General features: G+C 39.5%; 1 protein-coding gene and 1 non-coding gene across 2 annotated transcripts; both read left to right on the top strand.

The window, feature by feature from the left end:
- The first annotated feature begins 570 nt into the window (after positions 1 to 570).
- Positions 571 to 653, top strand: TRNAL-AAG (transfer RNA leucine (anticodon AAG)). Its single transcript has one exon. It is a non-coding gene; the product is annotated as a tRNA-Leu (tRNA).
- Positions 654 to 9,549: 8,896 nt separating this feature from the next.
- On the top strand, positions 9,550 to 12,404 carry LOC143846086 (putative indole-3-pyruvate monooxygenase YUCCA9). The gene is made up of 3 exons (XM_077354502.1): positions 9,550 to 10,203; positions 10,691 to 11,062; positions 11,770 to 12,404. Exons 1-3 carry the CDS (start codon positions 9,550 to 9,552, stop codon positions 11,971 to 11,973), a joined length of 1,230 nt encoding a protein of 409 aa, XP_077210617.1. The 3' UTR covers positions 11,974 to 12,404.
- Positions 12,405 to 15,263: the final 2,859 nt, after the last annotated feature.

The following is a 15,263-nucleotide window of genomic DNA, read 5'->3' as shown; positions in this document are numbered from 1 at the left end:
CAGGTTCGGTCACAGCTTTCCAACCAAACCAAAAAAGTATAAAAAAGGGTGGCAATCCTTTATATTTTTTTGAAGTAAAAAACTAAGAAATTTTAGAAAAAATTTCCTTTCCAAACTTTTCCATAAAATTCCTGCAATCCAAACAGGGCCTTAGTAGAAATATTAAGACAATTTGAGCGATCAAAACTAGCAAACCAAAGACTCCTACGACTTTTGTATGAAAGTTGCATATTGCAAACCAGATCCGAAAATAAGGCCATGTTTCGCCACCATGAAAAAAAAATCCATGGAATATTTGTCGGGCCAGATGTGAGACGTGGAGGAGATGGAGAGACTTGAATGAGAGGAGCATGAAAAGCCCAAAAAAACAACAAAACAAAAACTTAATTCTAATTACTTATTTTATTTGCACTAGTTTCTAGGAAATTTTGATGATATCCCACTCCGGCCACACAATTCTCTCCCTATGCCTCTAAGCCCTTTTCATACATAGGAGCCCATAAGAATCCCATTGAACGAGCATAATTTTTATAGACTAAATAAAATAAAGAGTCAACCTTGAACAACAAAGTTGAGATGGCCGAGTTGGTCTAAGGCGCCAGATTAAGGTTCTGGTCCGAAAAAGGGCGTGGGTTCAAATCCCACTCTCTACATCATCATTTTTAAAATAACCTTATCAAGGGGACCAATGCGTACTGGTGGGGAGAGAATTATCATCGCCCATTATTCTATGCACCAATTTTAGGTAAAATTACTGAGACCCCATTAAATACGTTTAAGCAACCAAAAAAACAACCCCATAACTTTTATATAATTACCAGCACCATACATTTTGTTCTGATGATCCAAAGCATTCATTCATTTGATGAGCCCTGACATGGATAGGGTGTGCCCAAAAAATCAGCTCCATAAGATCATCCTAACCCTTCGATTTGTGAGGGTTAAAAAGAATGCTTTGAATCATCCAAACAACGTGGGCAGAAGGTTCTCTAGTCGGCTTTTCTTTAATTATACATAGACAACGGTGTATGAAGCATTTCTCCATCCTTCTTCTCATTAGTTTATTTTTTCAACACTTTTCTGCAAGGGTGCCTGCGAGTTAATTTAGAATACCTCTAAATGAAAGGATACTGTCATTTGAAAGGGTGCCTTTGTGTCTTTTTATCTTCTATAAAAGAAGGCTTGGGTCTCATTTTCCATTAGATTCTCTGCTCTTTCTCTTTTCTCCTATTTTCCCTAATGTCTGTCTTGAACTCGAGGTGCAACCCTTGTTCTTACTCTATGAGGTTGACAACCAAACATTCCTCACCACTTTTCTACAAGGTAACTACAGGCCTTGTCTCCTACCCGCTGACTACTTACACCATTACTCTACGAGGTAACTACCTGCAACCAAAATGGCCCTTATAGATATCTGTTCTCGATCCCCCCCCCCCTGCCTCACACACACACACACATCTACCTCTCTATCCAATATTATCCATCCATTTTCTGGTTATATTATATTTTGCTTGAACTTATATATGTTCTTTTTATTCTGGGAAAAAAGGGGCATAAAACAATCACTAAAAGATAAAGGAAGGGGGGTAACTACCTGCAACCAAAATGGCCCTTATAGATCCCCCCACCCGCCCCCCTGTCCAATATCATTCATCCATTTTCTGGTTATTTTACATTTTGCTTGAACTTATATATATATATATATATATATATATATATATATATGCTCTTTTTATTATTATATTTTTTGAATGATGTCTTTTCTGGTTCATGATTCTTAAACAAAACAATTTAAAAGGTTTTTCGTAATAGTGATCAAAAGGAAAAGGGCTTCTTGGGAAAGACCTTTCCTTTAAACTGAAGAGGCCCTTAGATTTCTACATTTATTCCTCTCATAATATTGGTTTTTCATTGAATTTGTAGTTTCTAGCTGCTTCTTTCGAATGTTAGAGCTGACCCATATTCTGAATTTTGAAAAGTATTTTTTATTTTTTAAATACGATTCAATTGATTAGTTGAAAATATTGGTGAAATTTTACTATGCTTATTTGTATCTAAGGCCACGCTTGGCATCCATGAATTTTTATTTTTCATGGAATATAAGTTTATCCAGTGGTGGTAGAGGGAGGGAATTGAGAGGGCACGAGTGAGGATAGGGTGAGAAGTGGGCGGGAAACACGGCAAAGAAAAACTAGATCTAATCAAAATAAAGTTTTATATTTCTTATTTTCAGCCACTCGGCAACATCTCCACAATCTTGCCCTCTCAAATTCTCTCCCTCTCCTACTCTTTCTACCCCTCTCTCACCACTTGGCAAACTAAGAGTCCCCGAAAAAAATTTCATGGTCGCCAAACATGACAAAAACAAAAAACTTGTACTGATATATTAATTGTTTAATAAGAAAATCTAAAAATTATGTTTGCTAATCCCTTTTCTTATAAAAAAATAAATACAAAATGAGATAAAATAAGGAAATGATAAATGCACCCCTTTATTACTTGGGACACCCAGCTACAAGGTATCCATAACTGCAATGAACTTCACATTTAGGGTCTGTTCACTTGTTTTTCCGGGAAAGGAAGAGAAAAGGTTTCCCGAGAATCTGACGTGGCAAAAGGAAAAGAAATCCCGAGAAACTGTGCAGGAAAAGGTTTCCCACGCCTGTTCACTTGTGTAGGAAATCCCGGGAAATTGTGCAGGAAAGGGTTTCCCATGCCTGTTCACTTGCCAATTAAACATTGGTGGGAAACCTAAACATAAAAAATCATTTTAAACATTTTAATCATTTTTGAAAGATACATGTTCTCATTTTCCTTCCTACTTTTCCATAGATTGTTGAAGAATTAATGCATATAAACCAATATTTTTCAAAATTACGTTACACCATGGATGATCCAAACCGTCCATTTGGATTACAACATAAATAGGAGGTTCCCCAAAAGTCATCTCCATAGCATGATCCTAACCCTCCGGTCTATAGAGGGACTGGACGTTGTGGGTCTGTTCTAGATTAGAGGGCTAGGATCATCCTGTCCAAACATTTTTGGGGATAAAAATGGTCACATTTCTAACTCTACGGTTTGAGGATAAAAAGGGTGGTTCCCACCAAATACCACCCTTGATATTTGATCCAACGGCGGCCTCTTAAAAAGTGTGCTGCTATTGGAACAACTATCATGGGTGGTACCCTTTCAAGGTACTTGATGGTTGGGCGCAACATATAAAAAATCAGTTTTTCTAACTCATCCCATCTTTTGTCTCCATAACAGAGTTTACAAAGGGGTGTTTTGTGTCATTTTAACACTTCTTGCACATAGATGTTTTGAAGAATATGAGGAATCCTTAACGTGGTTCAAACTAGCATCTTCATACACTTGCCCCAAAGTATTGCTTTGAGGCTTCTTATAAATCCGGGGAGCACTTTGCACCTAGAAGTAAAGAAATCATATCAACCATCATTATTGACATTTCTATAAACATAAACCCAAGGGGGCATGCCATTATTTTAGTACATAAAATGCTTTAAAATGGTTACTGCAAGAACAACTTTCAGCGCTAAGATTTCAAGGCAACAAAGTTTTTTTTTTTTTTTGGTAGGCAAAAAAGTAATATTTCTATACACTGAAATATTTCTATACACTGAATGGTGTTCAGGTACAACCATAAAAAGCAAGTGGTTTCTCATGAAACCATCTCTCATTTCATTTCTTGCTTTCCATCTCATTCACCACTAAATATTTCATTCATATATGTCACAACGGCAACACTGGTCAAAACATTTGATGCTCAACATTTGTCAACATAAGCTAACCTCCAAAACATAGACGTAGAAAAACAAACTTGTGTACTCCCTACATACACGAGTTAGCACTGAAGCATATTAGCCCACAACGAAAACTAACTACACGATGAACCCGTCACATCAGAACTTGTCGAGCCTTGGGAATCCAGATGAAGGTGGTTGGTATCTGCTTTCCTATCTTCTCTGGGCCCACTATTGGCTTGTATAAATGCTCGAAGGGCAACCTCTGCCTCATCCCTAGTACCGTAGGACCGGCAACAGGCTCCACTAAACTTGTTCACTTGATCATGACAGTCTTACCAACTGTCATATACACATACCTGCCTTCCCTTGAAGACCACATAAAATTTTATTTTGCCCATTAGCCTGCATAAATGCAATTCAAAATAATATAATGAAAATAACATACAAGTACTAATAACCACCACTAACATAAACAACATAACCATAGTTTGTCATCATACCATCAATTTCTCACCACCTACATAAGCAACACAAACCTGCTGGACATACCCACCAACATAACCAAAAGCTTCAAACACAACCGTATCCAAATAACACAACATAACCAACCATAAACAGAATAGCATGAGTTTCCCACCACCAACATAAGGTTGAGAACCCACCATAACAATATCTAAAAAACCTAACTTCAAAATAAGAAATACTCAACCCACCATCAAAAGAGCGAAATACTGTAACGACCAAAACCAGATATAGGGAGAAGCTACTGCTCTAAAATAGCGATAACTACCTCGTGACGTCCCTCGTCCTCCAGGGAAAGGAAGACCTCAGCTTCCTTATGATGGGTATGGAAGTACATGTAGGCTCTAACCCGCTCCCTGTAGGAGAAATTCTCCATGCTCATCATCGAGTCTTTAAGATGACTGAGGTCGTGCACCTCGGCAGTTGATGTGATGGCATCAGCCGTCATCCTGATACTGTTGGACAACCTATCCATATTTTGTCCAAGCTTTGCATCAGCACCCCGCCTCCTCTTTCCGCTGCTACCCGGAGTAGGCGCTTTCACAGGGGATGAGTCACTGAACCCCATGCTAGCGTCTCTAATAGGAGAAGAATGACGTGATCTGGAACATCGTGGAGGACCTGGAGGAGTAGCTGCAGGGGGAATCTGTCGGCCATATCGTCGAGCCCCACTGGGTCGCTGGAAGGAAAAGTACCCAACTCATCCTGGAAAGGGGCATGGCTGTCGTCAAGAAACTCTCCTGTAGCATGATCCTCCCCAAACACATACTTCCATTCTTCATAAAGGGGGTAACGGGTGTTAAAGAATCAAAGGTGTCCGGGAGTACTCTGGAAAAAATGGTGTAATTGTAAGTAATGAGTGGAAAGTGATTACAGAGAAAAACAAATCAACCACAAAAGCATTGGAGATTACCTGCAGGTAATCATTCTTCACTTCATCGTCAACACTTATTTTGCATTGTATTGTATCCCAACCAAAACCACTGCGACTGAGGATAGTGTGAACAATCCTGTAATTGGTTTTCATTGTCTTCATTTTGTTCCTCACATGATCTTTCGTGATATCCCTTCCAATTCTAATGGTAAGATCCTGTGCCACCGCGTTTAATGCAAGCTCTTTAAACCCGTTAGCAATCTTGTTGCCCTCGGCAACCTGATGAGCTAAGCTTGTAACAAGTAGTCTATCCTCATCCTCTCCCCAATGATTATTTTTTTCCTCCCTTTCGACACCCCTAAAGTAGACGCCATCTTACATGTGACATTGTTCATGCAGGAAACATGATACCATCAAACAGAAGACGCAAAAGTAGTACTAAAAGCAAATACGCATTCATCCCAAAGATAAAGTAATAAAAGCAAAGTGTAATAAGAGCAAAGTATTCGGGAGTGAACATAGATACAACCCAAAGACAGATAATAAAATGTAATACTAAACAACAGATCATCCTAAGTATGACCATGGTGTGCCTGGAAATCACGCCACAAATGATCCATAATGCCTGTACGGATCAGTCCTCCTGCTCTCACATCCTCGGCCCTAGAAATAGGGGGCAAAGGAACAGGTGGCGGAATCTCCTCCGGAGGGGCTACTGCCAACTCACGGTCAACCACTTCAATGTACCCATCGTTTGGCATATCCCTCCTGATGTGGTTGTGGACGCAGCAACAGGCTAACACAATGTCCACCTGCCGTTTTAAAGGATACATGGGTGGTGAATTTATTGTGGTGAATCGCTTCTTCAGGACCCCAAAAGTTCGCTCGATTACATTCCTAACCCCTAAATGCCTCTGATTATATAACTCCTCAGGAGATCAAGGCATGCGCCCCCTGATCTCGTTCAGGTGGTAACTAAGGCCGCAGAATGGAGTTATAAAATGAGCCAGGCATGGGTACCCAGCATTGGCAAGGTAGTATTTTTCTGCACTCACAAGAAGGATTATGTCTAAGTTTCATAACTCATACCATAAACTAAAGGTAAGGTAAGGTGTAAAAAATAAAGTCTTAAGTACCGGGTGGACACGGAATGGGTTTCGCGAGTGATAAAGCGGATGCCAAGACCCGTGAGTCTGATGCCGACCCCTCCCACCCAGCTAACACGTAAGTGAACTTCATATCGAAGTCACATGCAGCGAGCACATTCTGAGATGGGTATCCCTTACGACACCAAAATCTGTCATTCAACTCTGCACTTACTCTTGCATGTATGTGAGTCCCATCGATTGCACCAATGCAATCCTACAATGTACACATTAAACATCAGGATACATCAGCATATGAACCTAAGGCCCTAATCAGTTACTAACAAATACAGAGGTAATGCTTGCTACCTTAAAGTAGGGCATCCAGTTCTGATTTCCAGCGATTTGATGTGGTGTCTCCGTTGAAGGAGGTAAGATGAACAAGTGCCGGATATTTAGCACGGCATCCAAAACCTTGTTAAAATACTTCGAAACCGTCGCCCCTGACCGTTTAATTACTGCCCTAACACGGGGGTTCCTGTCGCTGTGACCAAGTATTTGTAAGAAAATGGCCACTTGTTCCTCGACACAACAGTGGATTGTGTCTTTGAGTAGAGACGTGTTTCTTAAGATGGCCACAAAAGTACGGAAGCAGCGAACATCCATACGAAGCACAACGACACAGTGATTCTCTGCATGTGTGATACGTGTAACATATTCCATGTGGGTTACGTACCCTGATTCGTAAGGGGCTCTTGTCCTGCGCTGAAGGTTTCGTCTAATCCTAAATAACAATGCAAACACCATATCCATAACTACCGCTGCTGCTCGAACAATCATCATCCTCCTATTATTGCTTATCGCGGCATGATGGTAGCCCTACAACACCCACAATCCCCTTTCAGACAAAACATCCAAGCTCCCAACCACCAAAAGACCCACAACCACCCATTCAAACATAGGCACCACATAGAAAGCAATCCCAAGCATAGATAATAAGAAGCCCCAAACACTACATGGAATGGGGCTTATAGGAGAAAATATACCTCAAGATCCGAACAGTAGTAGTAGGAGTGAAAGAGGGAGGGAGAACAGAAACGTCGTTCGGTGCCGGAGAGAAGAGTCTACCAAAAAAAAAAAAAGATGTACGAGAAGGGACTTTTGAAACAACACAACACATATGAAAGTAATAAACAAATTGCTATCAAACAATATATAATTTTAAACTATCAAACATCATAACCAAAAGGAAAACAAGATGACTGGTGATAATCACCATACAGGCGACTATTGTTAAAGGAAAACTGGTGATAACTAAAAGGAAAACAACACTTCCAATTTGATTTACACTATCACTACTGTTAAAGCAGTTCCACAACTAGGAATGAGACAGCCTTTCACAGGACTTTAGACAAACACCATGCAGGCGACTTCCATTCACTAGTAAAAACTTCAAATCCTATCTAAAATACTAAATGGATCTACCTAAAAAATATAAGGGTGCAGTAACTGACCTAAATCAATTCCACAGCTAGCATATACAAGCCATTAGCTATGGTTGGTTCTCATTTTATAATAGAATCATGGTTGCAATTTCTTTATAAATTCATGGTTTTACACAAACCAGTGAGCAATAACAAAGCCATGTCATTTAATTTCAGTATAAATTCATAGATTTTACACAAAGCAGTGAGCATATACAAAGCAGTGAGCATACACAAAGCAGTGAGCATATCCAACAAACTTAGCAAACCCTAGTTCACCCGATCCATAGCTAAAACCCACAAAAAATCCATAGCTAAAACACCCACAAAAAATCCATATCTAAAACCCACAAAAAATCCGTAGCTAAAACCCAGAAATTCCATAGCTAAAACCCACAAAATCCATATGGCTATACATCTTTCTCTACCAAAACCCCCCCAAAAAAAAGGAGAGGAAGAAGACGACGGACAGAGATAAAGCAGGGAGAGGATGGCCTACCTGATGCGAGCTACGTGTAGGATCTCACCAAACTGTGAGAGAGAGAGAGAGAGAGAGAGAGAGAGAGAGAGAGAGAGCTTCGTGGAAGGAGCGACAACGAAGACGATAGGGTTTATGCGTCTGGGTTGGTAGAAAGAAGACGAGGGTTTTGTGTTTTTACTTCTCTCACCAAACGGCTTTACTGCCTCACCCAACGATTTTAATTTTCTCGAGAAAACGAATCGCACCAATTTTATCGGATTTGGTTTCCCACTATTGTGAGAAAAGGTTTCCCTACATGTCATATTTTGAATTTCCATGTCATTTTTTACTTTTTCCACCTAGGCACTATTACTTTCTCAGGAAAACAAGTCAACACCGCTATTTTAGCTTTCTCGGGAAAAAAAAAGGTGTTTTCCCGAAATTCGATTTCCCGAGAACGCAAGTGAACAGAGCCTAAGGAATGAAGTGACCTGATTGCCACATACAATGCAGCCGGGTGTCCCAAGCGATGAAAAGGGGCGCATTTATCATTTCCCGATAAAATAAAGTAACTCTAGAAAAAACACTGCTGAAAAAACCAACAAAAGAAAAATGAAAAATTCGTAGTGGAAAACTGAAAGTATAGCATTATGTTTTCAAAATCGAAAATAGATAAAAAAAATGCAAATCTATCAGTGGGAAAGAACAATATATTGAAATGTAGTGATCTAATGAAGCACTTCTAAAAATACAGTATCTATGAAGTGGATCTAGATCCACCAAATGGGAAATCTTGAACAAAAATAAATTAGTAAACAGCATTGCATTGTCTATGGTTTGAGAGGTTCTTTTATACTTGTACTAGGAATATAGGGGGCATGAAGATACAGATATTTTTTTTTACATTTATAAAATCTAATAATTATAATAATAATACTAAATAATTCCAGTGAATTTTGTAGAGGCCCACAAATCTTGTGTTGGTAGAATTGATAATGATAATACTAACAATAATTCTAATGAATTTTGCAGAGGCCCACAAATCTTGTAATGATTGAGTTTCCAAATAAAATATAGTAAAAGGAAAATTCTCTAGTAAAGAAAAAAAATCAATGAAAAATGTCACATTATAATATAAGGAGGCGGCCATGATTATCATTTGAAAGCACCAATTTCCACTCTAATGGCATGTAGCTCTCCCTCCAACACCTCTATTTAAATCCCCGCCATCCTTCTCAGTCTCACTTCACATACAAACACCACTCTCTCTCTCTCTCTCTCTCTCTCTCTCTCTCTCTCTCTCTCTCTCTCTCCTCTTCTCTTTTTAAAAATTCAAAAAACCCAACTCATTTCAACCATGTTTTGTGCATCTGATCAGGAAAGTTTCACGAACTGCCGATGCGTTTGGGTTAACGGTCCGATTATTGTCGGCGCGGGTCCATCGGGGCTCGCCGTGGCAGCATGCTTGAAAGACCATGGAGTGCCTTTTATAGTCTTAGAGAAAGCCAACTGCATTGCTTCTTTATGGCAAAACCGAACCTATAATAGATTAAAACTTCACCTTCCAAAGAAATTCTGCGAACTCCCAAAACTCCCATTCCCTGAAAAATTTCCTAAATACCCAAGCAAGAATCAGTTCATAGAGTACTTAGAATTGTATGGGAAGCACTTCGAGATCAGCCCAAGATTCAATGAGTGGGTTCAGTGGGCTAAGTATGATGAGATTTGTGGGCTATGGAGGGTGAAGAGTGAAAGGAGTGGTGGTGGCGAGGTGGAGTACATTTGCCGGTGGCTGGTGGTGGCCACAGGAGAGAACGCGGAGTCTGTAGTGCCGGAGATAGAAGGGATTGGGGAATTCGGGGGGCAAGTTATTCATGTCTGTGATTATAAGTCGGGGGAGGATTATAGGGGAAAGAAGGTTCTGGTGGTTGGATGTGGGAATTCCGGGATGGAAGTTTGTCTGGACCTCTGTAACCACCACGCGATTCCATCAATGGTGGTCCGAAGCTCGGTGAGTGGGACCCATCAACCTCACTCACGTGTTGCCCCTCTTTTGGGTTGGCCATACACGTGGAACAACCAATTACTCGAGAAGCTAAACTGTTATAGTTGGTGTTATTTAATCATTTATACTTCAACACCCACCCACGACCACCCCCCCCCCTACGTGTGACCTCTCTTTTGGGTTGGCTGTACACGTGGAATTTTCACATCGAGCAGTTATTGGGTTTTGAACCCAGGACCTGCCGAGGCATATCTCTTATACCATATGAGACCACCAGTCACTCCAAAAGCTTAAGCTGCTAGAGTAATCATTTATACTTCAACACTAGTCTTATTTAATGATTTGGGTTCAATTTTGAAAATTTGAAAAAAAAATAAAAGCGGGGAAGAACAAACCTAGAATGAAAATTTGTTATTTTCAACCTTCTTTTTTGCTTCGAGGCCATGCGTTTTGTTGCTTCTAATGTTTATTTATGGGTTGCTTCAATGGACAGATTCATGTGCTGCCAAGGGAAATATTTGGGAAATCGACCTTTGAGACTGCTGCTTTTCTTATGAAATGGCTGCCTCTTTGGCTGGTGGATAAGCTGCTATTGGTTTTTTCATGGTGGGTGCTTGGAAATACAAAGAATTATGGCCTAAAACGCCCTCCAATTGGGCCTTTGGAGCTCAAGAACAACCACGGAAAGACCCCTGTTTTGGACACTGGTGCATTGGAGAAGATTAGAGCGGGTGAAATAAAGGTAGTTCGAGGAATCAAGAGGTTTTTACCTGGGATAGTTGAGCTTGTTGATGGTGATAATCTAGAGGTTGATTCGGTCATTTTGGCTACTGGATATCACAGCAATGTTCCTTCATGGTTACAGGTGAGCTTAGTTTCTCTTTTTCACTTTTTTACATTTTTTTTACAGTTAGAATGATGTAGAACTTTCCCTTTTTTTTTTCACTTGTTTTCAGATTTTGCTTGATAACTTGATTTTGGGTTGTGAAATTTTGGGTTTTTTTAACTTTTCTATACTAGTTTCTTTTCACTTAGTTTATGTTGGTTTGATACATTAGAAAAAGGGTAGAAATGAAAAGGAGCTTTCTTAAAAACTGGATTTGACTGAAATTTCAGTGGTGAGGATGTTTTTGAGGTCTCAAGTTTTCTTTTCCTCTTTTTTTTGGTAGGTCAGTTTTCTTTTCCTTGAGAAGATAGATATGACTGAAAGTTGGTTCATGTTTTATTATGAGGACTGTCACATCTTTCCTAAAGAGGGTTTTAAAATATCTGGAACCCAAAGCTAGCTGACTGGGTTTTATTTGGTGGTGTCTTAGTCTTGTTTTTTTATTTGCCTTGATGAAATGGGGTAACCAATTAGAGAAAAAAAAAAACTTTTTTTAATGAGAAGTTTGGACTTTAGCTTATGGCCTTTGAGTCCCCTTTCCATTCTTCAACTGCCAGTACAGAAATAGAAAATGTTTGGCTAAATATATTTTTTTAAAGGTAACAGTAAAAATGCTTGTCTAAATATATTCTTTTAAAGGTAACAGTAAAATGTTTTGCTAAATATTGCTGGACTTTATTTTGCAGGAGAGTGATTTCTTCTCAAGAAATGGATTCCCAAAGCATCCATTCCCAAATAATTGGAAAGGGAAGAAAGGACTTTATGCAGTTGGGTTTTCAAGGAGAGGGTTGTCTGGTGCATCATTAGATGCCACAAGAATAGCAGAAGATATTGGAAGACTTTGGAAAGAGGAAACCAAGCACACAAAGCCTTCATTGCCTGCCACATGAGGCGCATTTCACAGTTTTAATCAGTGTTTCAAAACACGGATGCAGGTCAAGACATGGCCAAAGTAATTTCTAGTCGGCTCGGCACGACGTGGTCGAGTATTCGGTTGACGCAGCTCAGAACTCGGTTGATGCGTTCATAACTCGACAGATTCCAAGGAGTTTTGGTTGACTTTGGCAGGAACTACCGGACTTGGACAGGAACGTCGTGAAGGTAAAAAGGAGTCGACTGACTTTGGCGGGAACTACCGGACTTGGACAGGAACGTCGTGAAGGTAAAAGGGAGTCGACTGAGGGGAAGTCCACGATTAGGTAGGGGAGTTTTGAAACTATGGTTTTGATGTAGACATTCCAACTTGATTGTCTTTCCTTCTTTAATGGCCAACATAATAGTGAGTGGGATTTGACTGAGTGCCAGGAATGGAAATTTGTGTATAAAGGAGACTTACTTTTGCAAAAATTTTGTAGTTTGTACAGGACCCAATGATTGGATCAAAGGAAAGAATATCATTCCCTTCTTATTGGGCTGTCCAATTTATTAAACAAATTGACCTTCTCTCTATAAATAGGCTGAAAAGCTGGCATTTTATTCCTCTTGTGAACTTAATGCAAATTTCCTTTCAATTCAATATATTTAAAAAGAGGGTAAGTAGGGGTGTAAACGAGCCGAGCCGAGCCGAGCTGGCCAGGCTCGGCCAGGCTCGCGAGCCTTATCGAGCTCGGGTTATATTAAGTTCACACCCCTCATCTCCCCTTGACAGCCCTATCTAGTGTAATTTGACTAATCATTTTTACATTACAGGGGGTGGTCCAAGTAACAAATGGGGTTCCAAAAAAGAAGTGACATATTTTGCCTCCCCCTTTCACTCCATGGACAACCCTTTTAGTGTATATATTAATATATAATATATATATTTAAATATATTAAATTCTTAACGAGCCGAGCCGAGCCTGGCCAGCCGGCTCGACTCGTTAAGGATTCGAGCCGAGCTTTTTCCGAGTCGAGCTTCCGAGCCCGAGCCAAAATTGACACCCTTAAGGGTAAGATAGGGACTCATAGTTTAGAAAACATATATGGTGGCTGACCGTGAGATTATAAAGGGCAGAGAGAGAACCATCTCTCCCTTGGATTTTAATCCAAGAGAAAACCCTTTTGTTGACTTTTCCTTGGTTCAAAAACCAAGGCAACATGTTTTGTCTCTACCTGCCCTTTATAATCTCACGGTCGGGCATTATATAATTTCTCCATAGTTTATTTACATTACAAAAGAAGTTAAAGCTATGTTGCATGTAGATAGGCCCACTTCAGCTTCCATGAATCATCATTGAAAATTGCAGGTAAAGAATTGTGTGGCACTTCATGAAAAGCAACTGCAGCTTGCATGAATTATTTCTACAAAAAGTAAGTTAGGACCTTTATTGTTTAAGTTATGTTGCAGAGAAGGAACCTGGGAACGAACCCTGCCGCAATTTTGAAATGACCAATTACTCCAAAAGCTTAAGTTGTTGGACAAGGCGTTATTTAATCTTTTGTACTTTAACACTCCCCCTCACGTGTGGCCCCTTTGTTTAGGGTTGGCCTACACGTGGCACATGTGGCTCCTCTTTTGGGTTGCCCATCAGATGTGGATTTCTTTTTATATCAAGAAGCCTATATGGGGCACATGTGGTCCCTCTTTTGGGTCTGCCATTAGATGTGGATTTTTTTTATATCAAGGAGTTTTAACCCATGACCTTTGCTTTGATCCCAGGTGAAACAACCTATTACTCCAAAAGCTTAAGCCGTTGGAAAAGCCGTTATTTAATCTTTTATACTTTAACAGCAATTTCGATGAGATATTTCAAATGTTTCTTTTCTTCTCTCTCTTTTTTTTTTTTTTCTACTTGTTGCTTTGAAATGATGCCAACTGTCTTGCTCAGTCTGGGGTGTTGTTAGAGATGCGATACTGATCGCTGATCATCTCCCTCGTATGGGATTCTTTTGTTTTATTCTTTTTTCTGTTGTTTTTTTTTTTTTGTTTTCTCTTTGTTTGTAGTTAAACCTTCTCGATCTTTGTTTGTTAGGTATTACTTATGTAGTTTTCGTACTCGATTGCTCATGCAGGATACATTCTGAAGATTATGGTGTTTTGGGATTAAGATATGGCTCTGGGAAGTTATCAATTGGAGCCACGTTTACGCCTTTCCCTCGTACGTGAATGGTATTTCATATTTATGATATTGCTGGGACTTGCTGTTCTCGTTATTCCTAATTATAAATGGGTGTATCATATCTTGAGGATCTTCTTCTAGATTCTCAACTTATTAAAATTGCACTACTTATTGATGCTGCTCTGATTGTAGTAGCTGCGCCTGCTGAGTTCCCAAGAAATGCATGGATGGTAGGCAAGATAGGGAGGATAACTGCAGGGGTGCAATACAAGCCAATTTGTGAGTTTTGATTCGCAAATTACTTATACTAAAAAAGAGGTTTATAACCCATCAATCATATATTTCTTAAATCTTAAATTCCAAAGAAATCAAGAGCTGTTGGGAACTCCTGAAACTCAATTATTCAATCCTATCACCCATCACATAAGCAAAGTTCCAAAAAATTTCAACTTGAGCACTCCGAAAGGATTAATTCCCTACCCTCATTTTATCATTAATTTTTCATCCATCTAAATCAAACTCCAGTAACATAAATTTTTTTAACAGAACTGTATGAAAAAAGAAACAAATTGGGTGTGTTCCAAATTCCAATATACCACACCATTTATACTTCAACTATTCTGCAATTAATTTTTCATATAAAATGGGCCATGGAGAGGATCCCCTAAATCTTTAATGTGAGTTAGTCGCCATCAATTGTGGAGATAAAGTTTGTAACTGCTAACCCTAAATTTATTGCAAAAGAATTTAGGTGTAGGATTATGAACATTAGTACAGCCGTACTTTCAGTTCTTTCCCCTTAACTATGAACTTCGCTTTTTCTTTGGATCTAAGATCCTTCCAAACTCTTTGATATATACCCACCACCAAGAGAAAACCCACATGGAGGGTGCCACCACCTTTCTCCTTCCATAACTATCACCCCACTTTGCATCATCCCTCTAAATTCTCCCCCTCTCCATTACCCCTTTCTCAACACCTGGCAAGCTAATATTCCATGGAAAAAAAGAATTCATGGCTGCCTTCGGCAGCAAACCCATCTGCACCATAGATTCGTCGTACCTGGAGCAATATTTGGCTCAAGGACATCGGATTTGGATCTAGGCCTCAACTCAAACCATCAAGTTACATCTTTATCTTTG

This window comes from Tasmannia lanceolata, unplaced genomic scaffold (genome assembly GCF_043159265.1).
Source record: "Tasmannia lanceolata isolate RefF3 unplaced genomic scaffold, GAP_Taslan_0.1 ptg000015l, whole genome shotgun sequence".
Lineage (NCBI taxonomy): Eukaryota > Viridiplantae > Streptophyta > Magnoliopsida > Canellales > Winteraceae > Tasmannia > Tasmannia lanceolata.
Note: the sequence above shows the minus strand (reverse complement) of the source record. Positions and strands in the feature narration are given on the sequence as shown.